At 51.5% G+C, this 18,094-nt stretch overlaps 4 protein-coding genes and 1 non-coding gene across 9 annotated transcripts; 2 read left to right on the top strand and 3 right to left on the bottom strand.

The window, feature by feature from the left end:
* Nucleotides 1–880: 880 nt before the first annotated feature.
* Mblac1 (metallo-beta-lactamase domain containing 1) lies at nt 881–2,077 on the bottom strand. The gene has a single exon (XM_004840220.3). It carries the CDS (start codon nt 1,993–1,995, stop codon nt 1,210–1,212), a length of 786 nt encoding a protein of 261 aa, XP_004840277.1. The 5' UTR covers nt 1,996–2,077; the 3' UTR covers nt 881–1,209.
* Nucleotides 2,078–2,576: 499 nt separating this feature from the next.
* Nucleotides 2,577–7,812, bottom strand: Cnpy4 (canopy FGF signaling regulator 4). Its single transcript, XM_004840230.4, has 6 exons — nt 7,561–7,812; nt 4,800–4,926; nt 4,606–4,702; nt 4,243–4,365; nt 3,386–3,503; nt 2,577–3,292 (listed from the first exon to the last, which is right to left on the bottom strand). The coding sequence occupies exons 1-6, from the start codon at nt 7,673–7,675 to the stop codon at nt 3,144–3,146; spliced, it is 729 nt and encodes a 242-aa protein (XP_004840287.1). The 5' UTR covers nt 7,676–7,812; the 3' UTR covers nt 2,577–3,143.
* Nucleotides 5,816–5,922, top strand: LOC147822656 (U6 spliceosomal RNA). Its single transcript, XR_015445524.1, has one exon. It is a non-coding gene; the product is annotated as a U6 spliceosomal RNA (small nuclear RNA).
* A 164-nt stretch (nt 7,813–7,976) lies between the features above and the next one.
* Taf6 (TATA-box binding protein associated factor 6) lies at nt 7,977–14,162 on the top strand. 2 transcript variants are annotated; one of them, XM_004840228.4, is made up of 15 exons: nt 7,977–8,108; nt 9,355–9,570; nt 9,790–9,876; nt 10,011–10,164; nt 10,368–10,424; nt 10,539–10,658; nt 10,868–11,013; nt 11,117–11,194; nt 11,296–11,397; nt 11,478–11,660; nt 11,925–11,999; nt 12,126–12,251; nt 12,695–12,868; nt 13,121–13,318; nt 13,539–14,162. In XM_004840228.4, exons 2-15 carry the CDS (start codon nt 9,415–9,417, stop codon nt 13,917–13,919), a joined length of 2,037 nt encoding a protein of 678 aa, XP_004840285.1. In that variant the 5' UTR covers nt 7,977–8,108; nt 9,355–9,414; the 3' UTR covers nt 13,920–14,162. The 2 variants fall into 2 exon arrangements, with proteins under 2 accessions (XP_004840285.1, XP_087051913.1); XM_087195787.1 differs by having other exon boundaries at nt 8,071–8,087.
* Ap4m1 (adaptor related protein complex 4 subunit mu 1) lies at nt 14,136–18,040 on the bottom strand. Of its 4 annotated transcripts, XM_004840226.4 has the most exons (15): nt 17,795–18,040; nt 17,606–17,694; nt 17,113–17,219; nt 16,934–17,030; nt 16,696–16,806; nt 16,531–16,611; nt 16,257–16,319; nt 16,091–16,157; nt 15,946–15,999; nt 15,706–15,812; nt 15,514–15,608; nt 15,203–15,247; nt 14,917–14,967; nt 14,716–14,827; nt 14,136–14,574 (listed from the first exon to the last, which is right to left on the bottom strand). In XM_004840226.4, exons 1-15 carry the CDS (start codon nt 17,850–17,852, stop codon nt 14,350–14,352), a joined length of 1,362 nt encoding a protein of 453 aa, XP_004840283.1. In that variant the 5' UTR covers nt 17,853–18,040; the 3' UTR covers nt 14,136–14,349. The 4 variants fall into 4 exon arrangements, with proteins under 4 accessions (XP_004840283.1, XP_021110195.2, XP_087051920.1 ...); XM_021254536.2 differs by lacking the exon at nt 14,716–14,827 and having other exon boundaries at nt 17,795–18,014; XM_087195794.1 differs by lacking the exons at nt 16,934–17,030; nt 17,113–17,219 and having other exon boundaries at nt 17,795–18,014.
* Between the last annotated feature and the right edge of the window lie 54 nt (nt 18,041–18,094).

Below are 18,094 nucleotides of genomic sequence, written 5' to 3' on the forward strand. Positions count from 1 at the left end.
AACCTCTCTTCCACTCAGAACCAGTGATCGTTTGAAAAACAAATGAGACCATGGTGTTATACCCTGCTTGAAAGCCAGTGGCTCCCATCTTCTTAATATAAACTCAAACTTCTTACCATGGTCCTGGTCCTCTAGATCCTGCATGATGGCCCTGCCTAACTCTGCACCTCATTTCCCACCACTCTTCCATGACCGTTTGTAGTTCAACTCTGAATCTTCTTGCTGGTTAATTGGGTCAAGCTGTCCTGCCTCAGGGGCTTCTGTCTGTTGTCCCTATGCTTGAAGTGCCCTTCTTTCAGATTCTCCTATGACTAGCTTTCTTCTCTTTGAATTTCTTAATCAAACATCTTTTCACAGACTTTTCCTGTCCACACAAACTTAAAGAGCCCCCTATCTCCTCCTCACCCTGCCCCACATCACTAACTACAACCTATAATTATTTCATAGCTACTATTATCATTATTGCTTACTTGTCTGTCTGCAGAATGTGACCTCCACAAGGGACAGGAAGTTGGTCTAGCCTGCTTACTGTTGTGTTCCATAACCTACAGTAGTGCTCGAGACATTGCAGGTGTTAAATATCCACTGAATGAGCAAAGTGAATGAATTAGTCAAGTGACTAAGGAGTGGGGGTATCACTGCTATGCCCTGCACCTTCTCTTGGCAACCAGGATCCTGTGAGAAATAGGCAATTGGTTAACTACAGTGTCCCTCTGTGACTGATCACCATATGTGCATCATTATCACTATTAATGTTTTACATTTACATTAAGACAGTTTCTATTTTTTTTTTTTAATTTTTTTTGGTACTGGGGATCGAACTCGGGTCCTTGCGCTTGCGCAGCAGGCGGCGAAACCACTGAGCTAAATCCCCGGCCCCTACAGTTTCTATTTTTATTTTGGAAGATCCTCACAAGAACTTTTTTCATTTTACTGAGGACTGCAGAGGATGAATACAGAGCTGAGCCAATCCTTGGTCCTAAATTGGTTTGCAGAGACAGGCAGAGTGATATTGGTGATGGCAGTAGCATTCTGTCCTTACTAGAAAAACTCCTTCCTGGAAGGCTGGAAGTGAGTGACCATTCTTGCCTGCTCTGATTCTGGCCGACCAGGTCCTCTCCGTATCCTGGATGTTCCTCCTTGGAGGGGCCTCCCTGACAGAAGTCCTGTCCACCCCAGGGCTCATCCTTCCAGGGTTAGCACCTTATCTCAGGCCACTGGCTCCCGGGTGCTGTTTCCGCAACTATTTGTCTCTGGCTGAAAGGCTTCCCTGATCACCCGAAAAGGGGCTCCATGACCAGGCACGATCACATCGGCGATGCCTAAGATTCGCTTTCGGCTCCGCTCCTGCGCCACCGGGTCTTCGCTCAGTGCCTGCCATGAGTCCTCATCACCATCGCGCTCAAAGACATCACCTGCCACTACCACAGTGCCCAGGGCCGTGCCTGCCACCACCACGCTCACGTCCCGCTGGCCCCCGTGGCCCGGCGTGGCCCACACTTCGAGCCCGGGGCCCAGGCGCAGGGGCTGCTCTTCACTCAGCCCGTGGGGTAGGTAGAGGCCCCCGGGAAGGCAGAAGTCGTGCGAGACCAGCAGAGCTGCCCCCGGAAACAGCCCCAGGTTCCCGATATGATCCGAGTGCCCGTGGGTCCCCACCACCAGAGTCACGTCTCCCGGGGACAAGCCTTGCCTTGCCAGGGCCCCCAGCAGCGCCTCCCGAGTCCAGGGTCCCCCGGTATCCACGAGGATGGGGCCACACGCCGCCATCTCCAGGGGTGTCTTCGCATCGCCGCCCGCGGGCAGAGACTCTCGAGGGCTGGACTCGGAGTCCCAAGCCTGGGATAGAATCAGGGTGACAGAGCCGTCAGCGCGCACGGCGTCGCCGACCGTCTCTGGCTCCGAGTAGCCCTGCAGCAGAACCACCACGGAGTAGGAGTCGCCGGGAACCAGCAAGGGAGCCCCGCTCAGAGGTTCGGCCCGCACTAAGCTGCTCATGGTAGGGAGGGACCTGCTGGGAGGGAGAGAGAGAGAGAGCGACTCTCTCGGAGCTCTCAACCCCCCTCCGGAAGATGGTATTACCCAACCTGCCTCTTCTCGCGATCCCTCCCTCGGCGTCCCCCCCCCCCCGCCCCGCTGGTGTTGTGGTTGGTCTTCACTCGTTATCCTCCAAAGGATATCTTTTTCCTTTTCCTTTTTCTCACTGACCCTAGCTGCTTTCTGCCTTGGATCTAGTTATATCGTCTCACTTGTTTTTCCTTTTGGGGAGAACACGTAAGTCGGACAAGCGCGTGAGATTTTTGACCTCTGCGATCTCCAGTAAACCCAAGTATGGCGGCCGAAGTGGCGTCATGTACGTAACTAATTCCCGTGGATCATAAAATTTCAGCTTTCAGATGCCGCCCAAACCCAGTCCTCCCTACAGTTCTTAACCCGTGACCCTTCCAGGTTCCTGGGGCTGCAAAACTACCAAGCATATTAGCTGCTGGGAGGGTGGCATCCAACAGCCCCGCTGTCTGGGCGTTGCCACATCAACCAGCCGTGATATGTGCAAGGATGTTGAAACTGGGCTCAACAGATACTGAAAAAAAAAGTTTAATAGCTATATATAAAATTTGGCACCTGTGAGATTAATATGAAGCAGACAAGTATCTACCCCACCTAACTGAATCAGCACTGCCTCACCCCCATCCAGTATCCTATTCTTGTTCCCAGCTTGCTGATTTGCAGCCTCCTGAACACAGGTAGTGTACATAGGTCGTAGAGAATGTCTGTTCTGTTGTCTTCCTTGTAAGGATCTAAAATAAAATCCCTTGAGAAGCAAAGTGACTTTCCCCAGATCCACAGCTCCATGCCATCGCTGACCTCTGAGGAGCAGAAAAGATATTTAAAGGGAAAAGCCTCAGGATTGTCACCACACATACACTTGCCAATGGAATGGCAGGCATGGGGCTCATCTGTGGAGGCAGGACTTCCACCTGCTGCTGCCACCTTTCTCCCCATAGTCATGCCATCCTTCATGCCCAAAAAGCGTTGGGGTTGGGTCACTCACACTAACACACACCCTTAAAGCTGTGGGGCAGGGACAGCTCAGACTTCAGAGGGTTCTTCTCTATAAACCCCTCCTGGGGGTTCAAAGGCAAGGGTCAAAGATCCTCTGGGTCATGCTTGGAGTGTCTTTCTGTCTTTGTCATCTCCTCTTCCTCTCCTTCCTCTTCTTCCTCTTCTTCCCCTTCTTCCTTCTCTTGATCATCTGTGATCTTCTCCTTTCCAGTCCAAGTTTCCTGTAGACATGCTAGGTGTGGTGAGAAAAAACAATTCAAATTTTGGTTCTGGGGTTAGGGAATGCTGCAGCCTGGCCCTAGAGGAGCCCAACCCCCACACTTACCAGTTTCAGCAGCTGGGAGCACATGACCTTCACAGAGAAAATGCTGTAGGGGCTGCTCCTGATGGTGGAAATACCAGTCTCCCAAGACATCTTCATACTCCTCCAGCATCGTCTCACACTGTTCAAGTGGAAAAGCGGGCCTAGTATCTGGTTGGCTGAACTTTGCAAACCTTCCTCTCCACTCCCTGTCTCCCTCCTTCCCCCGACTGACCTTGGAGAGGCAGGTAGCCAGATTAAGCTTGGTTTACTAGATGTGTGATCTTCATTCAACAAATATTTACTAGCTCCTATTCTGCTACATATATTATTAAATTATAAGCCTCAGCTCCTTTCCTATAAAATAGTCCTATAATCATACCTACCATATCAGGTTGTTTCATGAGTCAAATGAGGCAGTAGCTGGAAAGTATGTGGTCCACAAGCACGGACACAAGGTAGGTGCTCAGTAAAGAGTGATGGATAGTATGAGCCTCTAGTTCTCTTTCTTTCTCTCTTTCCTTCTTTTATACAGTATTGGGGATCGAAGCCCAGGGCCTTCACAGTGAGCTACAACTGTAGCCCTTTATTTTTTGTTTTGAGACAGAATCTTAGTCTCTAAGCTGTTGGGGCTGGACTCAAAACGGTGATCCTTCTGCTTCAGCCCCCAAGAATGCTGGGGTTAAGGGTGTACAGCACCATGCTTGAACAGTATTACTTCTTGATATGCTCTTGGGCCCATTTTAATGGATGGCATAGTTCTCACTCTGCTCCCTTCTCTTGCTCAGAGGTGGACATCCCTTACAGTCAAATCCTAGGACCTCACTTCCCACCTCAGGTTCCCTTCTCACCTCCCCGGACACTGTGGTACCTTATCCTACCTGCTTCTTGAGGAATGTGACTTCCACACTGGGCTCATCCCACAGCTCCAAAGGGATCCCCAGATCCACCTTTACTCCCTTCTGCACCAGGCCTTTCAGCGTTGCCATGGTCTGACTCTGACCCTGCGAGATGGAGAATATGAGATCAGCCCAGTGCAGTACCACCTCTTCCTTTTCTACCACATCAGTTTTGTCATCTACTGAAGTCTCAGGAGTGAGTTCAAAGAGGGTGAGATGCAGGAGCCTGAACATAAGGAGATGCTCCAGAGCTGGGGTGAGATGGGTCTATAGCCCTTGAGAGCCTCAGGGGATATAGGTCTTTGTTTCTGAGAATTGGGGTCCTGCCCTGGGGAAAGAGCTGACCTTAGCGTATCTCAGTGACCCCTTGCGCTCAGCATGAACACTATAATCCAGGATCCGCTCACATAAATTCTCCAAGGCCTCTTCCAGCCTTGTCTCTCTGTGGGAAGAAGAGAACAAAGACTTCCTGGATGCTGCAGGGACTCTCATAATAACTTTGGGGGCTGGAAGGTAGAGGAACACCAAGAAAGACTTACGAAATGGTATAAGGCACATGCTTCTTCCTCTTGCCTGTGTCCAGCACCTGCCCCAGCTCCAATACCTCTCGAGATCGGCCAGTGTGACTCAGCTTCTCCTGTAACTCCATGCTCAGTAGCTTACACACTGATAGTGAGGAAAGATGTTCAAGGGAATGTGAAAGACAAGTGAACACAGCTGTTCTGCAGAGGACCAAAGGCAGCAGAGTATGCTGGGTTGAAATCTAACTCAGCCTCGTATTAGCTGTGTGACAATATTGATATGCTTGTTTCTTCACCTCTAAAATGGGGATAATACTATGACCCTCATAAAGGTATAATGAGGATAAAAATGAGGCTGTGTTGGCTGTTCTGCTGAAATTATTTACTGAGCTCCTTCTGTATGTATTGTAACAATATAGAGAATAGTAAGACCCATGGCCAGGCATTGTGGCACATGCCTCTAATCCCAGCACTTGGGAGGATGAGGCAGGAGGATCATCATGAGTTGGAGGCTAACCTGGGCTACATAGTGAGTTCAAGGCCAGCCTGGACTACATAGTCCCTGTGTCAATTACCCCCCCCCCAAAGATCCGTGATCTTTGTCCCTGGGAACAGTGTCAGTATAGTTGGAAATAAACAGATAATAATATGGTATGATGGATCGTACACTAGGGGCTAAAACCAAGAAACTTAATTTGGTTAGGAAATGCAAAATTCATTCTGGTCACTTACTGTCTTCCTACTAGCCTCTGATTTCCACAAAGGTGAATGAACATCATGTCTATTCATTACTGTTTTTATCATTCCCTAGCATGTGACCTGGCACTTGGTGGGTCAGAAGAAATGGCCCATAGAGAAGTGACAAGTAAACTAAACAAAAGTTCAAGTAACCAAAGTGCTTAAATGTGCCTGGCACTGTGCTAAGACCTGAGATACACAGGTACTTCCTTTCCTTCAGGAGCGTATGGGTTAGCAGGAAGTGATAGACAAGGAAGATGCTTTCCAAAGGAGGTGACACTTAAACTGGGTGTTGAGTGCTCGCTTCAGCAGCACATACACTCAAATTGGAACGATACAGAGAAGATTAGCATGGCCTCTGCGCAAGGATGACACTCAAATTCGTGAAGCGTTCCATATTTTGTATAGCGGCACAGTTTGTAATAGCTAAAGCTTGGAAACAGCCCAAGTGCCCATCAACTGGAAACTCGATAAAGAAGATGTGGGGATTTGATCCCCGGTACCAAAAAAAAAAAAAAAGATGTGGGTTTTTTTTTTTTTTTTAATAAAATGGAGTACTACTCAGCCATAAAGAACGAGAAACTAGAGACATTTATAGCTAAAAGGATGCATATTGAGGCCATCCTCTTAAGTGAAATAAATAGGACACACGTGTAAGTACCGAATAGTTTCTCAGGTGAGAGAAACTTAAAGTGTAAATAAGGATTAAAATGATTAAAATGAATAATTGATAATCTGAAATAGGAAGAAAAGGGCCAAAGGGGTAGGGGAAGTGGGAGGGGAAGGGGATAGGAAAGAAGGAAAATGGAAATAAAGTATTTGTAAATAGGGAAGGGAGGACAGGGAATGGGGAAAAAATAAGAATCAAGATACATCATGTACAGGTACAAGTACCCAATGATAAATATTTACATATTGTGTACCTAAAATGTACCAATAAAAGAATTTAAGGGGAAAAAAAACTGGGTGTTGAGGAATGGTTATTATAAGGTTACTTCAGACAACAGGAAAAACAGCAGAGGCACACAGTTGCAACAGGAAAAAGGATGCTCCTGACCATGAGCTCAGTGTTGCCTGAAGCACGGGCACTTTGGGGATGGGAAAGGGGTATGAAAATGTAAGAAAGTCTGGGGCTGAATAACGGAGATTTATGTGTATTCTGATCACAGAAGTTTGCATTGGTGTTAAAGCAAGAAATGCCAAGATTCGATCTGAGGTTAGAAAGACTGACAGGAGGCAGAAAAATGGGGACGCAGAAGTAAAAGAAGGTGAGATGTTAGAACCAAGTTGATAAGGACACTGATACTGAAATGCCATGGAGTGTGAGGCGAAGAGAAAAAGAATCTCAAGAAGAAAATAAAATCGCGGAGGCAACAAACTCTAGGGGACCAGGACACTCAATGATTAGACTCTAAAGTGCCCCTTCCCAGCGGTGTCCCACGCTAATGCAGCCAGGGAAAGATGCTGCTTGGAGTAAAATCCTTACAGTACAAACACACTGCAAAGCCTCACACGCATGCAAAACTTAGTTGTGTGGCCTCCCCATCCAGTGTTTATGAGCTTCGAGGGCTTACTCATCCTCAAACACCCTCAGGGGGGATGGGGTCTGTAATTCGGCAACGTCTCTGCCGGGGTGGGGCAAAGGATGTCTATAAGATATGAGCCTCACACCAACCCCTTGCAAGCTCTCCAGATTTAGATCTGGTTGGTGACAAGGAGGAAACATCAAATAGTGATGCTCGGTAGAGTCGGCGGTCCAGGGCAGATAGTCTCTGAACTACAATTCTCAAACTGCACTGGGGCCCAATATTGCAAGAAAAAGCAGGCTCCCTCAGGGTGGCTCATGGGAAACATAATCCCACAGTTTTGGGGTGGCACTACGCATGTCTCCCTTGTTCCCATTCCACTTCCGCCAAGCTCCACCAGACCCTTGTTCAGGACGTCAAGGTCGAGTAACCCACCCATCCTAGTCCACCTGGTCTGGCCTAAACGAAGGAAGTGGGACAAACAGATGCAGATAGGAACTTCTCCCTTTTGATACCTTCGCATTTGCTGGGCAAGCGTTCTGTGTCATCGTCCTCCTCTTGCGACGTTCCAGCCCAAGCACTATACACTGCCACAACGAATAACAATATTCCCAACCGTACAGGTCCCATGAGAAAGCGCCGTCCACAACCACAGTTTGACTTCAAACCAACTTCGGGAAGGGAGCGGGCCCTTTAAATTCAGAGACGGTCGGCGGCAACATTAAATCTAGTCTGGCTTGGTCCGCGCAGGCTCAGAATCAGCTCGAAAGGGGTGGGGCCTCGGCGTTGTAAGGTTCCCCGCCTCTGTTTTGTGGCGCCTCCTGAAGGTCCTGGCTGCTAGGTGGAAAAGGAATAAATCGAAGTAATTAAAAGTGGAGCCTGTGTTTCTTACACTTATATATAGAAACACATTTTTATATGATTTCAGGCTCTGAGTCTAGATGATTTATTGTGGCTCGAGGAAGGGGCGGTGACTTGCTTTCGATCTCTGCCAGGACCTGCGACAGGGAGGGGGCGGGGCCAATATGGCGCCGAGCGCCGGGTGAGCAGCCCTTTGGCAGGGGTAAGAGGCTCTTACTGCTGCTTCCAGAGCTGGGCTGGCTGGGGCGGATCTGAAGGGTACCTGGGAGGAGACCCCTTGGGGGGCCTTTGTGGGGACTGGGAAGAGGATGGTTGGTTGTGGGTCTATGCTCGTGGAGACTCTGTGTCTATGCATTGCAAGGATGTCGGGGGAGATGGAGTGGGTTCTCTGGGCTTCCTTTCGCGCTGCCTGGGGTTCTTCGACCCGGTTCTTTGCAGGAAAACTACCTCAGAGTCTACCTCAAGTTAGCTCTGCTCTGACAAGCCCCTCTGCCGTCTCCACTAATGTGAGACTCTCCTGAAGCTGTACCGTGTTTTATGAGCCCTTACTGGCAGAGGGTACCGCAGGGTATTGACAGATTAGTATGAGTTCGCCAGGGAACTGAGACATTGCTTCTTGTATACCTGGCACGAGGCACAGAGTTTATGTTGAATAATTGTGTCCATTATAGGTAAGACTTACAAAAGTCTGTGCAGGGACCTGGGATGGTTTGAAAAGTACCAAATTCTCCTTCAGCCCTCAGTTCTGAACACTTGAGGTTCATCTTCCTAAAGCCCAGCTCCCAATTCCTTTTGACTCCAGTGTAAAGTTAGGCTTTGGTCTATGTCTTACTCACTTTGATAATCGTGATACCCAGTATTCATTGAGCACCTACATCTCTAAGCCTTGCAATTCATCCATTTGTTCAACAAGTATTTATTATTTATAGTGTCTCAGGAACCTGCCTGGGCACCTAGAAAACATCTATGAACATATTAAAGATCCCTGTCCACATCCTGGGTGAGGTTGATAATCAGGAATGATACAGTGTATTAGGAGATGTTAAGTGCTGTGGAAAAGAAAAACTAGAGCAGAATGAGAGCAGAATAGGGAATTAAAATAGCATAGTCAGGGTAGGCAGCCAAACAGACATCTGGGGAAAACACAGAGCAAAAGCTGTGAAGCTAAAGCGTGTCTGGCAGATTTAAAAAACAGCAAAGTGAGGGCCAGGGATTTAGCTCAGTGGTGCTGCCGCCTGCCTCGAAAGTGTAAGATCCATAGTAGAGGAATCTGGTTGGGTTGTCTGGTGGACTTAATGTGAGGGAGGGCCCAGATAAAGATCCAGTTAGTACTGCCTTATTAGGAAAATGAAGGAAGCCAAGGCTGGAGCAGGTGGGTAGAGGGAGATCAGGAATTCAATTTTAGTAGGGATTCTGAGTTGTTTCTTTTTGTCTGTTCTGCCTGCCAGGGTCTCCATCACTCCACCCTGGGGCCACATCCTTCCAGGGAGAGGAGGAGGCACTCCAGCATGGCTGAAGAGAAGAAGCTGAAGCTCAGCAATACTGTGCTGCCTTCTGAGTCCATGAAGGTCGTGGCTGAATCAATGGGCATCGCTCAGATTCAGGAGGAAACCTGCCAGCTGTTGACAGATGAGGTCAGCTACCGAATCAAAGAGATTGCACAGGTAACCAGGCCATTCTGCCCAGCCCTGCTTTGTGTCAAGAATATTACCCAGGCAGTCTTCTTCCTCTTGGTTTTATTTTATTTATTTTTTGGTACCGGGGATCAAACTTGGGTCCTTGCGCTTGTGCAGCAGGCAGCGAAACCACTGAGCTAAATCCCCGGCTCCCTCCTGGTCTTAGACAGATGGCTGATGTCTTTTCTCCTGTCCCCCTGGCTCCAGGATGCTCTCAAGTTCATGCACATGGGAAAGCGACAAAAGCTCACCACCAGTGATATTGACTATGCACTGAAACTGAAGAATGTTGAGGTGATTGGGAGAAAGGAAGGAGGCAGGAGGACTAAGATGGGAGCAGGATGATGAGATGCCATCCTCCTAGATGCTGCATTTGCCTTTTGCCAGGCTCCCTTCTCACACCAACATCTCTTTCCCTCCTGATACAGCCACTCTATGGCTTCCATGCTCAGGAATTCATTCCTTTCCGTTTTGCATCTGGTGGGGGCCGAGAGCTCTACTTCTATGAGGAGAAGGAGGTTGATCTAAGTGACATCATCAATACTCCTCTGCCTCGGGTGCCTCTGGATGTCTGCCTCAAAGGTTAGTGGAGGGGCGGCCAGGGTGCCAGGGAGGAGTGAAGTGTGTTGTTCGTGAGGAACCTCACAAGTGAAGAAGCTCTCGGAGTGGGATCCCTGGTAGATGGTACGAATGGGAGCAGGAACCAGAACACACCTACCTTAGTGTGGAGTGACTGCCTACTGTCCATGTCCAGCAGTTCAACTCAACAGCTTCCTTTCTCACAGCTCATTGGCTGAGCATCGAAGGCTGCCAGCCAGCTATACCCGAGAATCCACCCCCAGGTAAACCTCTCCATTCCTAGAGCCCATTTCCTTCTCTCCCTCTACTCCTGCCTTGTTCCTTTACGTCTTCCCCCACTTTCATCACTCCTTCTGGTGTGACTGGTTTCCCATCAGCTCCCAAAGAGCAGCAGAAGGCTGAGGCCACAGAACCCCTGAAGTCAGCAAAGCCAGGCCAGGAGGAAGATGGACCCCTGAAAGGCAAAGGTCAAGGGGCCACCCCAGCTGACAGCAAAGGTTAGTTCTCTAGGCCAGACCTCTCCCAACTCTTATCCCAGACCAGATGGTCATTTGTGAAGTGGGTGAGGGGAGGGCCAGGAGGTCCCAGAAAGGCTCAGGAAACCTGAAGGAAACCAGGTGCGGGGAGAGCGGCAAGTGCAGGTTTGTCTGATACTGAGGGCTCTTCTGGAGCCTTATTTTTCAGACCCATCTGTCAATTCACACAGGGAAAGAGAAGAAGGCACCACCCTTGCTGGAGGGGGCCTCTTTGCGCCTGAAGCCTCGCAGCATCCATGAGCTCTCAGTGGAGCAGCAGCTGTACTACAAGGAGATCACCGAAGCCTGTGTGGGGTCCTGTGAGGCCAAGAGAGCGGTGAGGCCCCCATGCCCATCCTCACTTGAGACTCCTTGTGCAGCCCTTTCAGAGTGCTCCCCACAGTATCTGCCCGACCCCACTTGGTTCCCTTCTCCTACAGGAAGCTCTGCAGAGCATTGCCACAGACCCAGGGCTCTATCAGATGCTGCCGAGGTTCAGTACCTTCATCTCCGAGGGGGTGAGAGCACTGGGAAAGCCAGGCCCAGGATAAGGCTGGGGGAGGGGTGGCAGGGAAGGTACATGAGGACTCTCTCCGCCCCACTCTTTCCCCTTCTGTAGGTCCGCGTCAATGTGGTTCAGAATAACCTGGCCCTGCTCATCTATCTGATGCGCATGGTGAAGGCACTGATGGACAACCCTACGTTGTATCTAGAAAAATATGTGAGTGATCCTGCCCACCCTCTTTGCTGCCACCCACAGGAACCCATTTGTCAGGATCCACTGACCCACTACGCCTATAGGTGCATGAGCTGATTCCAGCTGTGATGACCTGCATCGTGAGCAGACAGCTGTGCCTGCGACCTGACGTGGACAATCACTGGGCGCTGCGGGACTTTGCGGCCCGCCTAGTGGCCCAGATCTGCAAGCATTTCAGCACAACCACTAACAACATCCAGTCCCGGATCACAAAGACCTTCACTAAGGTGAGCCCTGAGAACTTGTTCCTCTTCACCAGGATGACACTGGTCACCAGGATGACAAGTGCATCACCCAAACCTGTGGGGCAGTTGTGCTTGAGGAAATGACACCTGGAACAAGAGACCAGGGAACTAGAACTGGTGGGAGGTTGGTCTAAGGGCCTTAAGCCTCATCTGCACCATTTTAATAAAGTTTATTTCTAGAAGACCTGGGTCCGTAGTGCTTGGCCTTTAGACCGACTCATCTGGGTTTCTTTTCTTTCCCTGCAGAGCTGGGTGGACGAGAAGACTCCCTGGACAACTCGTTATGGCTCCATTGCAGGCCTGGCAGAGCTGGGACATGATGTTAGGCCCCTGACGGGAGAACAGCTGGGTGAAGGGAGGCAATCTTGAGGTTAGAGGGCAACTGCTACCCACCTGAGCAGCCCCAGTGACCCCATGGCCGTGGCTTGTCTTCTTCCTTCCCAACAGGTGATTAAGACTCTGATTCTGCCACGGCTGCAGCAGGAGGGGGAGCGGATCCGCAGCGTCCTGGATGGCCCAGTGCTGAGCAACATCGACCGCATTGGAGCTGACCATGTGCAGAGCCTCTTGCTGGTGACCAGAGCCCCTGCCCCGCCCTCCCCTCACTTCTTCCCTCTAACCTTCCTCCCCCACACACAGGTAGTTTAGCAAACATCTGGTACATTTTACTCACTTATTCCCATCTTTGCTGCATTTATTCCCAGCACCTTTCAGAGTCCGGTGCTGTTTTGCTGATGGAAATACAGACACGGGTGGGCTAAGTAAGAAATAAGGGGTCTTAATCACTGTATGACCCACTGTAAGACAAACGCTGTATGGAGTAACTGGCCCACACGTTACCAGTGTACGTGGCAAGTCTTCCAGTCATGGCAGTTGGCTCCCAGATTTTCTCTGAGGGAGACCCTCACCACTCCTTATGCTCACTGAAGGCCCAGCACAGTCTGACTCCAGTGAGGGCACGCTGAAACAGTGGGTGTCCCCTCTCTCACCCCTTCTTCTATTCTTCCTCTCTGCAGAAACACTGTGCACCTGTACTGGCTAAGCTGCACCCCCCGCCCGACAATCAGGATGCCTATCGGGCAGAATTTGGGTCCCTCGGGCCCCTCCTCTGCTCCCATGTGGTCAAGGCCCGGGCCCAGGCTGCTCTGCAGGCACAGCAGGTCAACAGGACCACACTGACCATCACCCAGGTCAGCTGCTGTGGGGCAGGGGGAGAAGGGATGAAGGCGGCACGGGTGGGACACGGCCATGGTGCCCAGGAACAGGGCTTCATACACAGACCCAGGGACCTGAGGCAGCAGTCTCTGGAAGCCTGGGCCTCCTCTGTGAAGGCCCCAACCCTAGAGAGAGCTATCGAGGAAAAGCAAGAGCAGCCAGGTCTCCATTCAGGCCCTTCCTTTTCCTAGATGCTGACATTTTCTTCCTGCCTCTTCCCCCTGCAGCCCCGACCCACGCTGACCCTCTCTCAGGCCCCTCAGTCTGGCCCTCGGACCCCGGGCTTGCTGAAGGTCCCTGGCTCCATCGCACTGCCAGTCCAGACACTGGTGTCTGCTCGAGCTGCTGCCCCGCCTCAGCCTTCCCCTCCTCCAACCAAGTTTATTGTAATGTCATCGTCCTCCAGCGCCTCATCCACCCAGCAGGTATGTGGCACCTGGGACAAGGGATTTGAGGAGCACCCCAAGTGGCCTGGGTCACCTCAGAGTAGATCCCAGTCCCCTCCAGGCCCAAAGCCAGGAGATGAAAGGGCCAGTTGCCAGGGTCTTATAAGGTGTCAAGTTAACAGTTGTCAAGATCCTGAAGTGGGAAACCCTTCACGGGGTGGGTGCAGATTGATTTGCACTGTCTTCCTTTCTCCCCCAGGTCCTGTCCCTCAGCACCTCAGCCCCTGGCTCAGGCTCCACCACCACCTCTCCTGTCACTACCACAGTCCCCAGTGTGCAGCCCATTGTCAAGCTGGTCTCCACTGCCTCCACCGCACCCCCCAGCACAGCCCCCTCTGGGCCTGGCAGTGTCCAGAAGTACATCGTGGTCTCACTGCCCCCAACAGGAGATGGCAAAGGAGGCCCTCCCTCCCATCCTTCTCCAGTCCCTCCCACCTCATCCTCCCCCTCTCCACTTGGGGGCAGTGCCCTCTGTGGGGGGAAACAGGAAGCTGGGGACAGCCCTCCTCCAGCTCCAGGGACTCCGAAGGCAAATGGTTCCCAGCCCCCTGGACCTGGCTCCCCTCAGCCTGCTCTGTGATAACATCGTCCATCTGCTGATCTCTCCCACAGATTCCTATGCGCATACACACAAGTGAGGTGGAAGAGTAGGCTGCTTACCCACATGACTTTTTTTTTTTTTTTTGGTACCAAGGAGAGAACTCGGGACCTTGTGGTTGCAAGGCAGGCAGCAGAACCACTGAGCTAAATCCCCGGCCCCCTCACATGACTTTCTTTCTAGACACTGTACAGTCAGTTCCTCAGAATAAAAGTTGATTTGTAAGTTCTGAGCCTTCCTGTGTCAGATACCACAGAAGGGGCAAATGCCTGGACCCCTCCTGGCCTCTCAAGACTCAGGAGTTCTCTGCCTACATCCAGAACCATAAGCCAGGACGCCAAGAAAGAAAATATTGTCCTCTTCCCATTTGCTTGCCTTCTTCCTTTGCTGCCATGTCCTGGTTTGGGGAGCCTCAGATCCGAATGACATAGGCCTCGCTGTGGCTAAGGTGGCGTACCCACTTGTGGGGGTTGGTGTTGCCACTGGGCCTGAAAGCCAGCCTAAGGAAGCGAACCTGGAGGCCAGAGCATGTGTGCCGGGGGAGTTCAAAGGAGAGGCTTGCAGGGCCCAGCCCCAGCAGAGGGGCTGAGGTGGTAGGCCCGTGGCTGGAGGGTCCTGGTAGGCTGGGAATGTCCATCTGTGGGGAAAGGGAAGGGAAGCCATGAGGCCAGGCAGCTGCCTGTACTCCTGGGAACAGGACAGCAGCTACACTGGGAAGGCTGGGTGTGGGGGGCACAAGTGAAGGTGGGATGGGGGTGCAAGAGGGTCAATGGGATACCTGGAAAAGGCCTGAGAGTTGAGAGCCTCCTTGTATCCGGGGCAGCTCCCAGTGAAGGGCTCCCTCCCCCAGCTCTGCCTTCTGCTCTGGGCTGCTTAGCTCCTGAGACAGGCTGGAAAGGGAAGGTGCTGGGCTCAGTGGCACCTGCCTTGGCAGAGCACAGTCTCCCCCAGGAAAACTCCCCTGGGAGCACACACTAACCTGACCACCCCTCGTGGCAGCGGAAGGTGCAGCCGGATGTTGACGGCTTGGCTGCGAAGAAAGGAATGTGGTTCGGAAGGGAGTCCCTTGTCCCTGTTCCTCTTTAGTGTCACAATGAAGTTCAGTACAGGTGCACAACACCTCCTTCCCAAATGCTAGAGCCTCTCAATTGGATTCAGATTCTGAGGCTGATGGGTGATTTGAAGTGGGAGGTTCCTGGCTCTGACTTTGGCCCAGTCTTGTATCCCACACAGCTGAACCAGGCCTGGCTGGCCCCCACTCTTACCTCTTTGGGGGCAAGTCACACCGTAACTTCAGGTAAACCTGGAGCCTGGATAAGAAGGCAAAATATTATTATTTAGGCCAGATCCTATTGGCATCTTATTGTCACTCACCCCGGGCCTCCGTGTGAGGCTGCAAAATTTACCCCAAGAAGGAACAGGGCCAAAATCCAGCCCAACACCACTGGTCAAGTCTTTTTCCAATTGATGCCCTATCACCTCTACCACCACCCTTCCATAGTAAGTCTTGGGAACATCTATGTCTTGGCTTGGGTTGGTTTCCAGAGTGGTTCTAGAACACAAGAAATGGTCTTACCGGCCTGAGCCTCGGTCCCACTGCACAGAGGGAAAGAGCCGGAAAGGGAGTGGGGAGGGGAGGTCATCAGAGAGTTGGTACCGCATCACAGTCAGCTGAGACCAGAGAGGAATGAAGTCAGTTCAGTCTCCGGCTTCCACTGCCTCCCTCCCCTACGGTGGTTACAGTATGCTAGGCCACCCTGATGCTGACCTCGCCCTGGTGTGGCTGCAAGCGGAGGATCCGATGAGACTCAAATTCATCCAGGTTTACTGAGCTGTGAAATGAGACTTCATCAACCCGAATTCCTGGCCCATAACCTGCAAAGAGAGAGACTCCTGATCCATGCTTTGGGAGAGAATGGCTGGGGTGGGGAGGTCCGATCTCTAATTTTTCTCCATGAAACTTTTGCCAGTGACCTCCACTAGGAAGAAAGACCAGTTTTCTCTTCACCTCTCAGTTCTGATTTCCCCACACAAAATTCTTCTGTCAAGCCGATGCGCATCTCTGTTGGAGGAAAGAACATCAGAACAGGTCAGCAAACACCACCATACATGGCACCAAGGATCCTGTCCCAAACCCAACCCTAGGTCCTCACCAGAGCCACTGGGAAGGAAGCTCTTGAGCCGGAGCTCTCCTTGTACATCCACCTTCAGTGGTGATCCCTGGAAGTGGTGGGGAGGTTAGTGCCCAGTTGTGACCTCCTCAACCCATTTTCCAAGTACCATGTGTCTTTAGCTCTGGGGTTGGGAGTCCTTACTTACATCAGATGCTATCAGTACAGACAATCTCTCGACCACATCCAAAAAAACTTCATTCTTTTGGCTCTGAGAAAGAAAGGAGTTCGGGATGTGGAGGCTAAAGACCTGCATTCTAAAATGCACAGGCAGAAAGAATAGTGTAATTGAAGTAGAACCCTGGGGCATGGGTAGAAGAAGGGGTACCCACGTCTAGAGGAGTGGAAAGATAATCCAGGATCTTGGACTCTGGTGTCCCACAAAGAGTCTATAAGTCTGACCTCATTGAGCCCTCCCTGACCTGGTCAGAGCGACTGGAAAGGACCGGGCGGCTGGCTGCGCTGCTGGGGGCCACTTTGCTCTGCTGTGTCTCTGCCCCAAACTGTAAAACACCCAAAGCAACCAATCCTCAGCTTTGAAGCTCCCAGGCAGCCTGCCTTCTCCCTCCTCGTTCCCTGCTACTGACCAAGCCAACACTGCTGAGATCAAAGAGGCTGAAGGGCTTGCTAACTACCGCTTCCGTCTGGATGAAGTTTCTCAGCATCTCTGTGGATGTGGTCTGTACGTAGCCATAGTCCTAGTGGTGAGAGGGTCGGACAGATGATCAGTGGGGGAAAAGGGTGAAAACCTCCCAAGCACAAGATCCCACAGTAGAAGAGTGGACATATCTGGAATGGGAAACAAGAAAAGTCTTTGGTCATTACCAATACTTCATCCAGAAGTTCATAGACAAGAGCCACATTTCGGGAAATGGTTCCCTCACTGAGGGAGCCACAGTAGTCACCCAGGAGGGTAGCTAACCTGAGGAAAGAGGACAAAGTGTGGACAGCTCCTCCTTCTCCTCTCAGGCCCCCACTTTGGGGTCCAGCCCAGCCCTCCTCACCTGGAGAGCAGCTCTAGGAGGCTGAAGGGAGAAACGTTTTCTGAAGTTGTAGCTACCAAATAGAGACCGCTGTGTCGGATGTGAATGAAATGACGGTCATCCTGAAACTGTGGCAGGGGTGGGGGGAGGTGTTAGGAAAAGGGGGTTATAGTAATCAAAGGTCCTGAAGAGTCCAAGTTGTACCCTAAGGTTCCCTGCTAGACACACTGTAGCAGTGTGGCTTCGAGCTATCTCCGAAACCTCCTGAAGGCCAGGTTTCCTAGTGTGCAAAGGGCGTTAATAGCACTACCAACTCTATAGTTCTTTAAGATTGGGCCAGACAAGGAGCTGCGCCTGGTGTATTGTCAGTGCTCAATATACTTTCGCGAATTGTATCTGAAGGAGTATTACCCCTCAATGAAAGGTTCCCAAGAAAACAGCTCTTGGAAGGGAACGAAGAGGGACCCACCCCTCAAACCCCCTCTCCGCCACACCCTCTCGCACGAGTGGTTACCATGACAACCGGGGACTCGTCTCCAGACAGTCCCGTCAGCTTCCGGTAGAAGAGCTCGGCCACATCCAGGCCACCACTGTCCCCGCGGACTGGCCAGGTGGAAGGAGCGTTAAGGAGCGGGCGACACAGACAGGCTCTGGGCTCATCTCCCAACCAGCCGCTCTATCCCGCCCTGTGGCACAAGGATACAGTCTTTGTAGATGAGCGGGTCTCCCTTGGAGGACAGGATGAAGAACTGGGAAATCATGGCTGTTCCGGAGAGTACACCTGCACACAGTGAAAGCTGGGCCTGCCCCGCCTCACGGCCCTGGAACAAAAGGACTCGCGTGGGCTAGCCCTTTAAGAGCGACTCGCCTCCGCCCGCGTCAGCCAGGACCGCGGGAAACCCGGCTCTCGCCCTGCCCCTCTCGGCGATTCCTTCTCCACCTGCCCGCCGCCTTCGAGTCACTCAGCCCAGCTTTGCCCGGTGATTGGTCAAGGGTGGAGCCT

The sequence above is a fragment of the Heterocephalus glaber genome, unplaced genomic scaffold (genome assembly GCF_053883595.1).
Source record: "Heterocephalus glaber isolate CG9 unplaced genomic scaffold, H.glaber_assembly_v1.0 deba00001610, whole genome shotgun sequence".
In the NCBI taxonomy this organism is placed as follows: Eukaryota; Metazoa; Chordata; class Mammalia; order Rodentia; family Bathyergidae; genus Heterocephalus; species Heterocephalus glaber.